At 37.3% G+C, this 18,954-nt stretch overlaps 1 protein-coding gene across 5 annotated transcripts in view; it reads right to left on the reverse strand.

Annotated features, from left to right (window-relative positions):
• Positions 1–18,954, reverse strand: part of LOC117400573 (arf-GAP with GTPase, ANK repeat and PH domain-containing protein 3-like) — a 215,215-nt gene that overhangs the window by 99,786 nt on the left and 96,475 nt on the right. For all 5 annotated transcript variants that reach the window (XM_034000726.3, XM_034000725.3, XM_034000727.3 and 2 more), the window contains exon 2: positions 3,860–3,918. In XM_034000726.3, coding sequence (XP_033856617.1) covers positions 3,860–3,918 — 59 coding nt within the window. The remainder of the gene's footprint in view (positions 1–3,859; positions 3,919–18,954) is intronic.

The following is an 18,954-nucleotide window of genomic DNA, read 5'->3' on the forward strand; positions in this document are numbered from 1 at the left end:
ACAATCAGTTCAATACAATGTAAAAAAAAACAGTGTTGTACAAAGTGTACAACACTCCAGTCACTTAAAGCTTTTTGATGTTTTTCATTCAAAAGTTAGACCCAACACTGCAGCGCTTGTCTTGATTAGTCTTTGGGAATATTTAGTGCCTCATGAAAAGAAAAGGTTTCTTGGAAAAAGCCTGCAGAACCAATCAGGAGCCAGGACTAGCACACCGTTGTTGTTTTATCGGGAAATTCTGTTCTTTATCTGTAAAAACACATGTTTCATATTATATAAATTCATTATTTTATTTTTTTAAAACTACGTTTAGTCTACGCAAAGCTTGTGGTTGACCATTTTGCTAGCCTCTAAAATCTTTAAAATGCACTTCAAACAAAAAGCTGTTCATTGTATCAGCCTCATTTAGCTTTAAAAAGTCAATCAATGTTTCAGAGAAGACAAATAGGGCTGGCTGCTCAAACAAAAAAAATCTGTTCCTGACATTTGTCTTTATTTGTGCTGGACAGAAAACAGTTAGATAAATAACTGAAGTTACGGGTAAAAGGGAGTTAAACAAACTGGGTTTTATTGCATTAGCACTACACTATGGCCATCGCTGGCAGCATAGTACAGCTAAGTAGATTAAGTCTTGCCAGGGCAGTCTTGCGCTGCAAGTCTGAAACATCATTCATTACATTTTGACCAACCACAAAATTCTACAAAAACTCTTTGTGCTGATATTTTTCTGCTACAGTAGTCTTGCAGCAATTATTCCTTCTATACAGACAGGGACTGTTTACAGTGGCTCTCAAAAGTATTCACCCCCCCTTGGACTTTTCCACATTTTATTGTGTTACAACATGGAATCAAAATGGATTTAATTAGGAGTTTTTGCCACTGATCAACACAAAAAAAGTCCATAATGTCAAAGTGAAAAATAAAATCTACAAATTGTTCTAAATTACAAACATAAAACAGAAAATAATTGTTTGCATAATTATTCACCCCCTTTGCTATGACGCACCTAAATAAGCTCTGGTGCAACCAATTGTCTTTAGAAGTCACATAATTAGTTGAATGGAGTCCACCTGTGTGCAATTAAGGTGTTTCACATGATTTCAGGTTAAATACATCTGTCTCTGGGAGGTCCCACAGTTGGTTAGTACATTTCCTAACAAAAACTACATCATGAAGATGAAGGAACATTCAAAGCAAATCCAGAATAAGGTTCTTCAAAAGCACCAATCAGGGGTAGGATATAAAAACATTTCCAAGGCATTGAATATCCCCCGGAGCACAGTAAAGTCCATTATTAAGAAATGGAGAGAATATGGCACAACTGTGAATCTGTCTAGAACAGGCTGTCCTCAAAAACTGAGTATCCGGGCGAGAAGGGCACTAGTCATTGAGGCCACCAAGAGGCCTATGGCAACTCTAAAGGAGTTGCAGTCTTCCATGGCTGAGCTGGGAGACACTGTGCATACGGCAACAATCGCCCGGATGCTTCACAAAACTGGCCTTTATGGGAGAGTGGCAAAAAGAAAGCCATTGTTAAAAAAACTCACATCAAATCTCGGCTAGAGTTTGCCAGAAGGCATGTGGGAGACTGAGACCAAGTGGAAGAAGATTCTATGGTCTGATGAGACCAAAATAGAGCTTTTTGGCCTCAACGCTAAGCGCTATGTTTGGCGCAAGCCTAGCACCGCACATCATCCTGAGAACACCATCCCTACCGTGAAGCATGGTGGTGGCAGCATCATGCTCTGGGGATGCTTCTCTGCATCAGGGCTTGTGAAGATAGAGGGCAAAATGGATGCAGCAAAGTACTTTGACATTATGGACTTTTTTTTGTGTTGATCAGTGGCAAAAACTCCTAATTAAATCCATTTTGATTCCATGTTGTAACACAATAAAATGTGGAATAGTCCAAGGGGGGTGAATACTTTTGAGAGCCACTGTAACAGCAAGGACAGCTGATGGTTATGTACAAATCGACTGTTTATATACTGTATGAGCTTCAATTAAAAACACACTTTAGACAACCCTTAAATTGCTGGTTTGCTGAAACTCCAAATCGGTAGGCAGAAGATTTTCTCTCGTTTTTCTGCTCAACAAAGTTTTCTGGTATGAAGATAATGTTTTCTGGTCCCGGTTTAGGTATTAAACTGTGAAACTGTCTGTGCAGATTCTTTGACTGCAATAAAAGGATAGGAAAAAAATGCCTGTATACTCTATAGAGTGCATAAATTAATATTTGTGTGTGTTACAGCAAACCAAATCATTTTATTCAGATTGGAGAACCGGGCTGCAATACATAATTTTCACTGGAGGGCTCTATCACTTCTATCCAATTTTACAGCTCAGGTGGTCTCACTGTACTGTAGCACATATTACATGGGTCAAGGGAATTCCCAAGGTCACTCCGTGACTCTGTGACTCAGTGGCTGAGCCAAGATTCAGACAGCGCACTTCTTGGACAGTGCTCATTTGATCTCCACACATCGCCTCTTCAAGTCAGTGTTCACATCTGAAATGAGCTTTGAATATGGCTTTGGTTGGAAATTAAATGTGAAATTGATTGGGTGTTGCTAAATAAAGTACATTTGTACAACGCCGACTGCCACATGAAAAAAAAAAAAAAAAAAAAGGTTTTCTTAGTTATTTTTTCATAAGTGAGACTGGGATGTGTATGACAATATGCTTCAGCTTAGATACATACTTTTTCTACCTTACAGCAAACAAATGTATATTCTTGAAGCAATTTACTGGACCAGCACTGTCTTGGATAAGTAAGAACGTTACATTGTATCAGCTCAAAATGGACCACATTCTGGGACACAGTTTCTTCCATTTTAGGTTGATGATACAAAAATCACATATGAAGAATAAAATGGTTCCTGGATAGGTGTCACATGCAAAAGAGCAGCGTCATTCATGGTGAGAGTATGACTGAAGCTCACGTATAGGGTTGGCTTAGACAAATAAACATTTTATTTTAAAGCTTCAGGGCTTTCCACAAAAAAACATTTGAAATAAGCCGTTTTACTATAGAGGTCAAGCAATCCCCTTTATCTTGAATGACCCACTAGAACAATGCCTGGTCTGTGCAGAGGTCCATCAGCATTCAATACATACATTTTTTTTTTTTTGTGTCAATGGATACTAAAAGCTGGTTAAGCTGCATGGATACTGTTTGTAACATTCAGCACTGCTCAATGAAGGTTGGCAGGTGAAGGCACCAAATTACGTGTCAAGAGAAATCTGTAATATAGGCACCATTCAAGGGCTTCCATTGTCGTGATGACATTGAAATCTGAAAGACCGCAGAATTTTCCCAGGGACACACGTTAGACAGATGGTGTCCCCAGCAGCAGTGTTAAGTGCCCAAGCGAATGAATACATAAATAAATACATAAATAAATAAATAAATAAATAAACAAATAGGGGGAGGAGGACGACGGCGACGACTTTGATTTCCAATTTATACAGATTACAGAAATTTGAGGAGGTATCTCCACAATGAGATGCACTTGGACTAGCAGTGCCTGTGAATTACTTTGTAGCAGATATGCACAGGTAAAGAGATTAAATCACGGGTCTCAAGGTTCCCTTGACATCAAGGAGTATATATGTAGATTAATCAGGAATGCCACTTGCTGTTTTGTTCTTTTCTGTGGCTTACTTCCAGTACACATCACAAGGCTACCCTAAATCTGTCACTGTAAATCATTAGAAAGAAAGAGAATATCACTGCCAACTGGGGGATTAAAAACAGCCCACTTGCTGTACCAACATTGAGGCCTGTAGAAAATGGTAGGTGGTCACATTATGTTACGCAATTAATTTATGAGGGAAAAAAAAAACGCCACACACTCACCACTTTGAGCTCTGGTACGGATTGACTTAACGTCCATTCTTGGCTGTTCACAAAGGAGTCTGTACAACAAAAAGGAAAAAAAAAAAATCTTAAACCAGATTTCAGTACATACATTTACCAGTACATAGTGTTAGCTACACATTTTTAAAGCTAATTACTTCATAAGAAAAGGCCATACAACATGAATTCAATGTTTGCAAGCATATTTCATCTCTAGTATATGCAAAAATGTGTTACGTCTTACAGTATGTGTATACATGTGGCTATAGAGGCTTAAACATGTACATTTGTCATGGATATACAGGTCATGAAGACCACACAGATTTTAGATGTTGGTTGACAGATGAAAAAGAACAGTGCCTTTGTATGAGCTCCTTACAACTACTGTACCAAGTGTTGACAGGGACTCACAGCAAAGGGAAACTGTCACTTCAAAAGGTCACTATCCTTTCTACAATTCCACTGGAAGCTCTACATTCAAACACCCTCCAGTATTCAGAGGGTAAATCCTGGGTCTGTCTACAAAGAACTTGAATGAAGAGACACGCTGGATGGAATACAATAATATATTTACATTATTTTTTACTTTTCAAAACATTTCTTTTGTTGTTGTTTTATAGAAGCAGAGATAATTTCAAGTATTAGATAAAGTTTTAATTGATATCACACAAAAAGCTTAAGTGTATATTACAGAAACTTGGATAATAGGCTGAAAGTACTTTTTGCTAAAAAGAAGAAATCTATTTTGTTTGGTATTTGTATTACAAACAGGGACTAGCTGTAAATTGACATAACGTTTGTATTTTCTGTTTAACATAATTGTAGCAAATACAAAAGTCTTTCATGTTACAGTAAACATTCATCTAATGATTCTTGTTGGAGATATAAAACGCTGTGTCTCGTTTTTGATGAAACTAGAGAAATGTGGCCTGACTTTTGTACAGTACATTGTTTGTACTCCCATATCCCCTCACAAAGATCAGATACTATGGCCACATCACAGTGATTGAAATTGGGTCCTATTACGATACAAGACGCATCAGTTTTAATAGGCATTTCAAAGCTGCTTCTAACAGGAACAGGAGACAGGGGGTAGGTGACTGTTTGTATGGAATGTATTACCAAGCAACTCTGATAATCATTCAAATCAGTTGTTAGGAATAGGACAAGCAATAGGGTCAAATGGTCTCCTCTTGTTCATACTTTTTTTCATATAAAGCAATGATCTAATCAAAGTGATACAATTATACTAAAATCTGAGTTGTAATAAAAAAATATTGAAACCAACATTAGCAAACATATACTGCTTTTTACTCTGCAGATAAAGGGATACATACAGTAGTGATAGAATTGCTATACAAAAACAGCAATTCGCTTGATTTTCCCCAAAGAATCAGTACAAGATTCCACAGCATGGAGAAGGCCGTGTGAGAAACAATGCAGCCTGCCAGAATCAATGTGTATTGTTAGACCTGTAATTCAACACATCCTCGATTCTTTCTGTTCCTCCTCAACGCCTGGATTTACCCGTCTCATCAGGTCTTCCTGAGCATGCCCCGACATGAAAACAAGCACTCAGCCCCACAATTACTCACCTGCCACAGACGCCACCTTAACCATCGCCTGAGAAAGAGGAGGAGACTATCACCCGCAGCCAGGTCCATGTGTGAAACCAGAAACAATGCCAGCAACAATACACAGTACTGCCATGCTTCCATATCATTGTTGCTTTGTCACTCATCTACTAGGACTTGGAAATCGGTGGGGTTTTTTTTGGTTTTGGTTAATCATTTTTTAATTACATAGACATTATTGCATGGCAGCTTGCAATTAAGCGATATTTGGGGAATCTAAAACCACAACAGGAAGCTGAAAAGGATCATCATCAAGTAAACAAAATCTAGATTGAACAGTTGTGTACCTCTGTACCTCCTGCAAGTCATTTGTTCTACACAATTTTATACAATTTTCACAGCTGAACTGCACGGGAAATAAGAGTTTGGAAAACTGCAGCACTGGGTCACAATGCACTAACCTCATTTCCGTATTGAAAGACTGAAAAATAGATCCAACAAAAGACAGTACTGTATTCAGATTCCTGAAGCCACATCCCCACCCACCCGGAGCAAGACCCAAAAATAGAGCATTCAGTTAACAAGTATTTGTGTTCTGTGGAAAATGCACTGTGTGTAAACTGGGGGTCCCTCCAAATAGCAACTCAACAAGCTGCCGGATTATATAATGACAGGCAACATCATAACAGTTATTAAGGGAGTATGAATTCACCAAAATGGTATTTAGTGCAGCAGGAACTGAAGCGCACAGGAAACCGGGATTTGCTGGCCTGCTTTTACTGCAGTACAGATTCACAATGACAAGCCTTTCATTCATTTTAGCAGCTTCCCTTTGATGAGCTTTAATAAACCCGTAACGCTTTAATACTAAACCTGTTACAGACAGTGATCTGCATGCATTGAGAAATCCCTGTTGCAAGTCAGTTTCAGGTCACAACAAGCAAGACGGCAAATATGAAAGACATCTACAATGGATTAGATGGTTGAAAGTGTTTATTGGATAACTGCTGATATATTAAAAGGAACTGGGGTGAATCTCAAAAGTTGGTAACTGTATGGGCCATTCTGGAGAACAATTTAAAACACCTTGCAGACACCAAAACCAAGTAACAATATTACCTTATTTCTACCACGCTGACACCATGCTCATGGCTTGGCACTCGCTCCACCGTGCCAATATCAGATACCTGTACCAAAGGAGCCTGGCAATGAATGGTGCTGACTCAGCATGGGGGGGAAAAAATTGTAGAAGTGGCATGATTTTTTAAGAGTGCCAGGCCAGTACTGTGCCGATTCTTGATTCAAGGGACACTGGATAAATCAGTAATAAACCATGAAAAATAAAGCATAATAAGGGTTAAATAATTTAACAAATGTATACACCAGTATTTTATGTCTACGTATTTGTACAAAAAGACCAAACAATGCAATATGTTTCCTCAAATTGCTGAAAGGCGGCAGTGCCACATTCTATAAAATTATAAACCAACATGAAACCAGACATACAAAAGTCTTTAAAAAGCTCTTGTCAGTATCAAACTGTGAGTAAGAGGTGGAACTGTTTTTCAACGCCCTCCAATTAGGATGCATGACCAAACATGTGCCACTGGCACTGGCAAATTATCACAATTTATCTGATTTCAAAACTTAGAACAGACTGAACCTAAATTTGAACTAGGGACTTAAATATTACACTTGAACCCATTTCTGAAGACTGAGAATACATAATATGCTATTCCATTTTTGTTTACCATCAATTAAGGCTGCAGAAAAGAAAAAAACAAACCCAAAAAAAAAAAAAAAAACACAGGTCTTATTTAAAGCTAGTTTTAGTCCAACAAATCTCTCTCACCCAATGCAAAAGGAAGGTTACAGTGGCTACCACATCCTTTCCTTGCTTTATCTAAAAAAAAGATATTAAAGCACTGACCGGAAAAGGCTTGGGTCAGACTGCTGTACGCTGTCGCTTCTGAATATTAAGGGTATCCATAGCAACATATTTCCATAGCAAGTGATTGTTTAGCAGACCAACAGTTAAACTTTTCTATAAAAGCGTGAGATTTTTTAGTTCTTTATGTAGTTTGCATTATAATCTTGAAATAAGGAACTACAATGCCTGCTTCATTGTTTACTGTGCAGGTTGTTAGTTCTCCAAAAAAAAAAAAAATCCCTGTACAGAACAAAAAGATTCAAAGCATAAGTTCATGGGAAAACACTGGCATATCATGTACTGTATGTATTTGTTCTCACTGAAGATGGCTTAGAAGAACAGCAGCAACTTTGGCCCAGGGCATTTTAAGGGGAATTGCTGTTCTGAGGTTTGTCATTGGTGCCCAGGAAATGTGTAAAATGTGGAGTTTCCCCAGTATCTCAATAGCTACAAAGTTAACTTTTACAAAATAAAATAAACATGATAATGAAATACACAGGCCTGTAAACATATTGTCAAGTTAATGTTTTCTGAGAGGAAATCCTACACCATTAGCAACATGCTGATAATACAAAAACACCCAGCAGACGACAAGCAGGCTTTGTTGCATTTTGTAGATAATGCAATATTTGTTTTGAAAATACCTACAAGTACACTGCAATACTGTCCCTGCCCATAGGCGTTTCGTTTCTGATTTCATTCTAATAACAATGTCTTGTATGACTTGATACAGCAGTATAGCTTCTGTACACTTTAAAAGTACATGTCATTAAATAAAACAATAGGATAGGTACTGCATGCAGGGTGGGACATTGGGACTGCCTTTATCAATATAGACCATTGTATTTATATTACCATCACCTATTCAACTTGCATTAAAGGACTCTGGACTGGAGTTAATTATACAATTCCTGAATTGCAATAGGCATTGAAATGATGCTTGATATGCACATCTCTGAACTTCCTGTAAATTGTTTGGCGCTGTGAATTTCAGTCCATCACTACCTTATAAATACTAATAGATTCAGCAGGTACATTTTTTTTTTTTTAACAATGTCTAGTTGTAACCAACAAATCTTTCAGCACCGACTACAGCGAAGTATAAAAATAAACACATGAATTAATTAATTAAAAAAAAAAAAGAAAACTTCAGTATACCAGGTCTACTACAAGTATTACATTATTTTCATTTTTTAAAAACATTTTCTTCCACATATATAAAAAGTTAGTTAGGGATATCCTTTAGTTTAGTTACTCTGTCACAGGGCTGAACCTTATTGTTCATGTGTCAACACTGAGATGAAATTCTTTCACAACTAATGATACAGTCAATATCCTAATGGTGTACACCAACTACTTCATTTCACAGACGGAGAGTAGGCTCTAAGCCCTTCACCCCCTCAATTCCAGTACTGCATGATGATCATGCACATCTTTGTAAAATGGGACCATAGTCACTCTCATGATCTGTAAAAATCATACCAAGGAGGTTGTGTGGTCCAGTGGTTAAAGAAAAGGGCTTGTAACCACGAGATCCCCAGTTCAAAACCCACCTCAGCCACTGACTCATTGTGTGACCCTGAGCAAGTCACTTAACCTCCTTGTGCTCCGTCTTTCGGGTAAGATGTAATTGTAAGTGATTCTGCAGCTGATTCATAGTTCACACACCCTAGTCTCTGTAAGTCGCCTTGGATAAAGGCGTCTGCTAAATAAACTAATAATAATACCCTCCAGCAAGGTGATACGAAGATCAGAGATTAAACAATATACAAAACATTAAGAACAACATTAGTCACACAGCAGTTGCTACAATATGTGTTGAACAGGTCTTTATTGAACATGGTTTCCAGTCTGTGGAGGTACTATGTGTGTACAGACATGGTCTATTGAGGTCCCACATCCACAGCTTCATGTGGGTAAGACCGGAGATAAGGTGTTTTTTAACAAACTGACAATACAATGGTCTTGGACTCATGAAAAGGATGAGTAAAGCAACTTCCCGAAGATTAATTATCCTGAGATAAACCATTAGAGATTAAATCAAACAGGCTCTGCATAAGGGTCTGGTGCTCTTGTGATTTTGGGCAGGGTTGTAAACTTCTAATAACTTCATGATTTAACAAAGACCCCATTCACACTTGTGATTTAAGGTGACCCAGGGTCGCCTTTTCTCATATGTGAATGTTCCAAAAAAGAAAAAGCAGCCCAGGGTCAGCAGTGTGGAGTAGTGGTTAGGGCTCTGGACTCTTGACCGGAGGGTTGTGGGTTCAATCCCCAGTGGGGACACTGTTGCTGTACCCTTGAGCAAGGTACTTTACCTAGATTGCTCCAGTAAAAACCCAACTGTAAAATGGGTAATTGTATGTAAAAATAATGTGATATCTTGTAACAATTGTAAGTCGCCCTGGATAAGGGCGTCTGCTAAGAAATAAATAATAATATATATGAACGCAAAGCAGACTTAAGCCGCCTTTTCACATCTCATTACCAATTTGATTTTCTATGATAAACATAGAAAAACACAGATTTTCTATGATTTTGGAGTTTTACATTTGGGGAGGGGCAAAAAACAAGCAAGGCTTTTTTTGTTTGTATGATAACCAAATCAATACCTGTACCACATTGTAAGGGGCCAGCGGATCATGCACACTACCGCCACCTGTTGGACAACCTCCCCACTAACGCAGCAGGACTCTAACTCAACCAGGAGGCTCATATGCATGAGTGGCAGAGCGGAGCATGATGGGAAGTACTGTTTTGGCCAGCGGCACCTATCTGAATGTTCCGGGAGTTGTACCTGTTCCGTGTGATTTCGGTAAATAGTATCAGTGCCACCTTAAGTGGCAGTGGAGTGTGTGAGAGTCACCCCCCTCCCCATTTTGTTCACTGATGCTTGTTTATTTTGTCATTACAGTGCATTTGTTAAAACTGAAGCTGCAAAAATATAAATTTACTGACATGTGTCATTAAAACTAACGCATGTCAAAAATGTTAGCAATGTTTTTATTTTATATTCTTTGGATTTCGTGTCAATCTGTATTTTATGTGCATGTAATGTGATAGCTGTGAAGATCCTGTGTTTTGAATTGCATGCATGAGTGATGGAAAGACCAGAATGAACACAGACTTCATTGCCAGCATATCAGTTTCAATGTGACGCTTCACCTGCAGAGGAAAGCACAGGACCTAAAGCTTCCGAGTCACACTGCAAAAGTCTGCCAATGCAGACGGCTACAGGTTCAGCAATAAAAAGTCCTTACAGTTTATTTTAGTAGCCAGAGTGGTTGTCTTTTGTCTAATTTACTTTCTGTGCAAGATTAACAACCAAACGAGCATGATGGGCCAAATAAAATAGTAAAATATATTTTGTTCTTATTTAAGGTGCACTGGGGCATTGTTTTGACAGAGACATTTGGCTTGTACTACGTAAGAGGAAGGCATCTACATTAGTGGCCCGTTTGTTTTAGAAATGTAGCATTAAATATAATGCTTAAAATTTGAATTTGTCACTATTGAGTTGCGTATGTTAGCAGCGTTTTCCAAGAAATACGTTTTTTTTTACCCACTGAACAAATTATTAAATTTGGAAGTGGTGATTTTCAAAAAATCTAACACTTAGACTATAAAAATGTAAAATGAACACATATTGTTTAACATTAAGGAATATAACATTTGTGTGTATTCCCTAATGTACACATTACTATGTTTTACAGTGTACATGAGTCAAGCAGGCTAGCTTAGTTTAGCATAATCCTCAGTTTACGCGTTTTATTCTCTGAATGACTTGAACAGTATAGATTCATGGAGGTGTTCTGTTGTAGTGACTTTTAAAGACAATAAGAAATGTTATAAACAAGAGGAGGTCCATTTGGCCCATCTTGCTCATTTGGTTGTTTATTGATCCAAGCAAGAACCTCATCAAGCCATTTCTTACAGTAGCCGTGTGAATCAGCTTCCACAACAGTGCTTCATTTTTTCATTCCTTGCTCACATTTTTAGGGCACTTCTAAGATACCCCTGTATGTAAAACGTCTGACCTTGTTATAAAAAGTCTGCTTCAAGAAAAGTATTTCTGTGTTATTTTGTTATATATAAGAAGTGAGAGATTCCTTGTAATTGGAGTATTTGAAGCTGGCCGAAACACCAGTTCTCTTTTTGTATGTAAGAAATAAAGAAAATGGTGTCTTTTACACTAAGTGTTGCGCTTTCTTACCAGTTTTATTTGAATTCTATATAAATCGGTGGCAATGACCTTTTAATACACTGGAACTTGTTTTCAGCAGAATACACACACACACACACACACACACACACACACACACACACACACGTCAATGGAAAGATTCCACACATTCTAAATACGGTTGAGCTAGGGGTATATAATCCCTGATATATGCCCTTTGAATCTTTGTAACTGCATCACAAAAACAAATCAAAACAAGATCACTCCATCAGCTACTAACAAAATGTTGTGTAAAGTAAATTTCAACCTTTTTAATAAGGTGTCAATTGAGGAATGGCTAAATCAAAACATCTGAGATAGCTACAGTCTCTGTAAGTAGTACAGAGAGGAAGTACTGTCGGACAAACTGAAAAACCTACCATCAGTACTACTAGTAGTGCTAGATATGGGAGACATGTTACCCAACAGTGACTTGATTTAATTGAAATAGAAAGAACTGAACAAAATACCAGAAAACAAACAGCTCGGGCAATTCATGTTTTTCGAGACTGGTTAAAGGAAAATAATAAAAACACACATTTTGAGGAAAACACTTGCCAGAGTTTAAATGAATATCTCAGAGAATTTTATGCAACCGTCAAAAATAAAGAGGGACAGTACGGTATATCAAGTTATATTTCTTTGAGAGCTGAAATAATCAAATCAATTACCAAGGAAAAGGCCAATTATTATTATTATTACAATTGCACACTCTTTTTTTCCCTAACCTCGTCCTGTAATAGCGCCCTCGACTCTGTTAAATAAAAGTATTTTTGTATAAAATGATTCTAGGTGTAACCGGTTATTGAATAATGAATGATTATTTAATGCCGTTTCTTTCCTTAGGAACGATCAGCAGTAGTATTAGGCGGTCAGTCGTGAGCTTGTCTTGTGAATGTCAGCCATTGTATGTACAACCTGTTAGTCATTTGCAATCTGCATGAAACACCCATTACGAAAATAAATATGTATACCTGTGAACACTAGCAAGTTGCAGTTTCCTGCATTCTAAATACCTGTGTTCTTGAGAGAATTGTTGAGCGATTATTGGTGGGTATATGCGAAGGTATTATTTCAAGCATACCTTTAAAACACGCAACTAAACACTGAGAACTAGAGACTGTCAAGTAGGCAATGTATTACGATGTACTGCTTCCATATTGAACCCCCCCCCCAAGGCAGGGTAGTTAAAATGGCTTTACTTCACTTGTCAAAAATTTTACTTTTGACATCTGTGACATGAAGTACTGTATGCTGTACAAAATGGCCCCAAAAGATGGAATTTGACAGTCCTTTGAACTAACTGTGGTACGACAAATGCTGTTTATAATCTCTGGGGCACACTCTCCCTGGATGGAAGGTAATTTAGAAATCAAACCTAGTAATGCTGGAGATCTGTTTTTATCTTCACAAATGCAAGAAAATTAGCCAGAGGCTACACCAAACTTTAAGACAAAACTATGATGCTTGGAAAGATGTACTTTAAAGATCTAAACCGTGACATATTTCTGCATTAAAAAAAATAAAAATAAAAACTGTTCATTTTTATTGTACTTAATTTAGACAGGATTAATACAGTGTTTAAGTAGATCTGATTCTGCTATGGTGATAAAGAAAACAATGAAATAACAAACTTAACATACAGGACAAACAGTTATTTTATAAATCCTGTATCAACTTGCATATTGCACAGTGAAAATACCACTGTTTTTTTTTTTTGTTTGTTTTTTTTACTGAAATAAATGTGTCAATGAATAAAGCCACAGTGCAGTTCCATTCTATTAAGAAAATGTATTTATATACTTCCCAAGAATAATAAATTTCAAGGATTGGGGACTCTTAGCCCTTTGTAATCTCTCTCTGATTTTAGGCCCCGTCCACACTATGCCTTTAAACCGTATTAGTGGCCTTTAAAACGACTTATAGTGTTAAATACAGTTGGCGTCTACACTGCGCAGCATCTAATGCCGTTCTTGAGTTCTACATTAGATCACATGTAATGGCGTACTACATTTTTTGTGTATCGTCCAATATCCCAAAATGCTAAATTGATATGTTTTGGCGCGTTGACATCACAAATACAGTACTCGGAACAGGCGCTTGAAGGACTTGAGAATGACTGACTATCAATACTGCTGTACCGTATACAAATTCTGAGGCTTGTTGTAAAATGGTGGATCATGGAGTTACGTGATTAGATGCCGAAATCAAGGCAATTTGATATCAGGAGCGATGAAAAATCGGTCAATGAGAACTTCAGGAGTTTAAAATAAGAACAAAAAAAAAATAAAAAAAAATAAAATAAAAATAAATGTACCTTGTGTTTAACAAACAGCCATAACGTTCATGCACGATGTCTTCCGTTGGCACGGGTTCCATATTTGCCGGGTTGTAAACATCAAATACAGTGCATGGCGGGATAAAGTCATATTAAGTCCCACTGTCCACTGCCCTGCTTGGGACTGTAACCAGACTATTTTAATAGTGTTTGTATGTATTAAGCCTGATTAAATATGACAGTACTTTAGTGTGGACACTGGATTCAGTTGTAAGTATGGTTCTCAAGATCGGTTATGTAGTGTGGACAGGGCCTTAGATTAATTCCTCATGCGTGTAAACGATGGCGCAGGTCTTTGGAAGCTACAACTCTGACCTCAACAGTTGGTAGGTTGTTCCATCAGCCATCCCACACCTTCTGTTGGAACTCTGCCATGGGATAAAAGGGAAGCTGCCTCCATTTCCATTGTTCAGACTCAAATAAACGTTCTCTCTTTTGTCTTTCAGTTACTTTGAATTCTACTGTAAAGAACCTTGGAGCTTGTAGCATTTTATGTACTGTATATGTGCAGTGCTTTACTTCCATAGTTTTACAATTGGGTGGTATTGAAGTACACAGGTCACACATGAAATCAGAGATTGAGATTCAAAAAGCTGTCTTCATCTGATATGACACACTGGACAACATTTAACTATGTTTGACTTTAAGCAATGGTGTAAGTTTGCATGCTGCAATATGCAAACCTACAGTACATAACTACTATATGGTAACTCAAGATTGAAAACACACCTTGCATGTATTCATCCAGCCAATATGACTAACATATATTAAGCCTAGCATTTATTAAGTTCAGCTATCACACAGTTACCACTACACTATACCTCACAGTGCATTACAAAAACACTGAAATGATTGTAACCACAATATAACTGCCAGCTTTTTCCACGTTCAGCACATGTACATGTTTCACTGGTCAAATACAACAGGCTTTGTATAGGAAGTATTTCTGAGCTGCTCAGAATTTCTCCTTGGAGTAAAGAAACAAGCAACAATCTGAATAATTGATTTCAAAATGCAAGCATGAAATTGTTCAGCAGTCAGGCTGAATCATAAAACTATGGAACACGAACATGTCGAGAGCGAGGCAGTGCTGCTATGGAAAAAAAATATATATATTCAAAAAGGATTTCTAAATTAAAAAGATAAGACCTGTCAGTGTTGCGCTTCTGTGGAAGCATTCTTCTGTTTACTTGTTTCAGTATGTGAACTCTTCTACATAACAAACACTAAATGCAAGAGGTGTCTGCCAACAGGCAGTTCTGGGAGCTGGAAGTACAGTATTTGCAAACAAAACTGTGTTTGTCAATGTTATAATTACAAGGATTGTGGCACATTAAGAAACAGTGTGAAACACCCAAAAAAAAAAAGAATATACCACTTTATACACAACTATATACACAAATAAGCATCTGGACACTTGGTAAACACGGCAGGAGGCCGGCCTTCACATTACATCATTTACTGTTAAGGATTAAGTGGATAAGCGCTGTAATGTAATGCTAAGGATCTTAAGTAGGGCTTCTGTTTTTATTTTGTTTTTTTTCAGTGCTTATTTTTATCTAATTATCGAGTTTTATCTAAATCGTTTTTTTTTGTTTTTTTTTCCGGGGCTTTCGCTATAACGTATGAAATTATTATTTTCGGTTACTTTCCAAAATGCTTGGACATTATTTTTTGTCACGATAGCAGTAACTCAACAATACTTATACGCTTAGTTGTACCTTCTTTCCTTTGCATATTCTTCTGGGACTTTTATGTGTCTAGGCATTTTCTTTTTTTTGCAATTCTGATTCAAATTCTCACTATCATAGCTTTAAATCCTGCTAACAAACCTTCTATTGTAATAATACTTCACTGCTGTTTTACTTGCATTCTACTATTAGATATATTCCCAGAAAATCATGACTGGTAATAGGTATGTGAATTAACTTGAACTCTGACCGTTCTCTCCATTTCCAGCTGAAACTAGAATAAATAACCATTCAAATAACCATTCAAGTCAAAGGGTCCACGTCATCAGCAACGTGAAACACCAGGATAGAAATTCAAATTCAGAGCCGATAACAACTCCTGATGAAGCTCACTCTAGCATAGGGGTGAACTCTTTTGGTTTCCAGCTGCCTGCTTGAATTTTTAATCTCTGTTCTAACCTGCTGTGCTGAAATGCCACAGTGAATACAAATCAGCAACTATAAAAACACAGAAAGTTTCTATCTTAATACAAGATCCAGCACCAAGAAAATCGGGCTCAACGGCAACTCTATAAAACGCTTTCGATTGAAGGAGCTTCTATATATTTAGTCTATCAGGCTGAAAAAAAAAAAAAATGCTGCTGGATTACTATTACATTTTCCGTCTGTAGATGCTCAAACTGTAAACACATTACGATTAAATTACTTAAAGCTCTTTATTTCGCTTCAGTTTAGGAGGTACACAATTTGCGGGTTGTCACTACAGTAGCTAACTCATCAAAATCTACACACACTATATTTGTGATATATATTGTACATATGGCGATCAAATGGAAAACATGACTTAAATACTTTTTGGGAGATATCAATTCCAGCAGCCATATTCGGTCTAGATGCAATATCCATCAGATTCTCAAGAAGCTTATCTTATGGCACCATGTCATTATATTATTCTCTGAATAAGACCTGATATTACTGGATATTTCAAATGATGGAACCTTTGCATCCTAAAATACCCAACAGATTGATGCAGTTCCTTCTATTAACCAAGGTTCCCAACCTGTAGTCCCAGAGTACAGTGTATACTGAAGGTGTCAAAATACAGTTGATGCAGCTATTTTGAAGTGGTATTAAGTGAGGTTCAAATCAATTGTATGATTTACATTTCCTTGATATTAAGCGGAGTGTGACATTAACTAAAGTGATATTACCAGCAGTGTGTTTCCCATTGACTCCCATTATATTTTAGTAAGGACATTTCAATTTGACGATAATAAGCAGAGTGTGATATTAACCAGAGTGAGGTTAAGCAGGTTTTACTGTATATTTCATCTCAACAAATAAGCAACTAAATAGTGTACAATTTGCTCAAATTAATGGCAAGAGAATAAAAGGCCAGTTTACAGCACGTACATTTTGTTTTTATTTAAGATACCACTCAAATATAAATGCTCATCAATAGTCAAATATAAAATATTTCTCTGGACTAGAAAGAAGGCTGCACTTTAAAATCTAAAACCGTTTGCCTTACATCATCAAAAAACTGACAGTGAGGTTACAGTATTTAAACTATACAAACAACCCAATAAGTCTGCAGTTCAACCAACCTGTCAAAGACAAGTAACAACAGGTGTCTCTGTATGATTCAGTACAGAACACCAACTGTATATTTAACTCCCAATAACTGGAACACGCCTGCATTCATGAAACATGAAAGGCAAGCAGTCATACAATAATGCGACACTCTGCAAGGAAATTACAACTGAGGTGATTGGAGAGAGTCAGACCTATATTTTAGCAACTTCTTCCTAAAATGTTTAAAGAAGTTGCTAAGATTTTCAAGTTGTTATATGAGGCTAACTGGTTACCACATGACACTGTACGAGTCAATGGTTCTATCCATGTTATAATAATGAAATTACTGTATTCCTTTATCTACAGCACAGTATTGACAGTCTGGTGCAAACTCAATTTCCTCTACAAAAGCACCTTGCACTGCTCCTTTGTGATGTTTAATAAAGGGGCCCCCAATTACAACTGCAATGCAGTGAACCAACACTTTCAAAACAGTCATATTCTTGCAGGCCCTTCTTGCCAACAAGCAGTTACATAATAATGATAATAAAAAAAGTCACAAGCAGCAATGGGCAGCAGTGTGGAGTAGTGGTTAGGGCTTTGGACTCCTGACCGGAGGGTCGTGGGTTCAATCCCTGGTAGGGGACACTGCTGCTGTATCCTTGAGGAAGGTACTTTACCTAGATTGCTCCAGTAAAAACCCAACTGTATAAATGGGTAATTGTATATAAACAATAATGTGATATCTTGTAACAATTGTAAGTCGCCCTGGATAAGAGCGTCTGCTAAGAAATAAATAAATACTAATGTAGACTCCAGTGAATGAATGTTTAAATAATTATCCATGCTACTGACATGAAAACTCTCCAGACAGACATTCCCACCCTGCACCCCTTTTGTTCTGTAAAATACATAAATAAATTAGACGGAGATGGGTTGCAAATGAACATGAATGCAAAATGCAGGGAATTGGGTAATACAGAGCTCCCCCTTTATGCTGCGGAACAGGTTATAAGGCGGTACAGTCATGGCTCCCATTTGCCACATAATGCCATTACACTAACACTAGTATTCTCGTTATAAGGCGGAACACAAACAGCACGTTCTCTTAACAATGGCTCCTGACTACAGCGTTAAAGGAGGAGCACTGCATTTACACATTACTGTTTAATTGAGAGTGTAACACGTTGAATATTGGGAGACATCCCTCCACCAACAAGTTTCAGAAAAGCTTCAGACAGTTTGAATGTCTGAAGCTTTGCTTCTCTGTGCTTATTTTACAATCACCCTTTGGGTACATTTAGACAGGAAAACCTACAGAAAATGCAACAGGTTTTGTCCTCCGAAGATCCTACAGGGTTTTGTTTGAGTTCACTGACCAGCAATGATTAGAATCTCAAAACAAACATTAAAAGGAGTCAGCATAACAGCCGACACTAAAAAAGAGTTCAAGGTTAAATAAGCAGAAAAACAATGATAGTATTCACTTGGATCAGGGAAAAAATGCTACTATAGTGGTCAGTGCCATTCTAAAAAAAAAAAAAAAAAAAAAACACATTTGGGACTTGTTTATAAAGCATTAGCACAGCCTGTAAATACATACGACTTCAGTGTTCTCTCCAGCACAGTAAGGCTTTACGAGTACAGACCAATACAATATATTTTATTCTTTACACTATCTTACAATATCCATAGGAATCAATTACAGTATACTGTATATACTGTATGCAGCATGAGCACAGTTCACAGTATTATAAAGAAACAC

This window comes from Acipenser ruthenus, chromosome 4, assembly GCF_902713425.1.
Source record: "Acipenser ruthenus chromosome 4, fAciRut3.2 maternal haplotype, whole genome shotgun sequence".
Taxonomy (NCBI): domain Eukaryota; kingdom Metazoa; phylum Chordata; class Actinopteri; order Acipenseriformes; family Acipenseridae; genus Acipenser; species Acipenser ruthenus.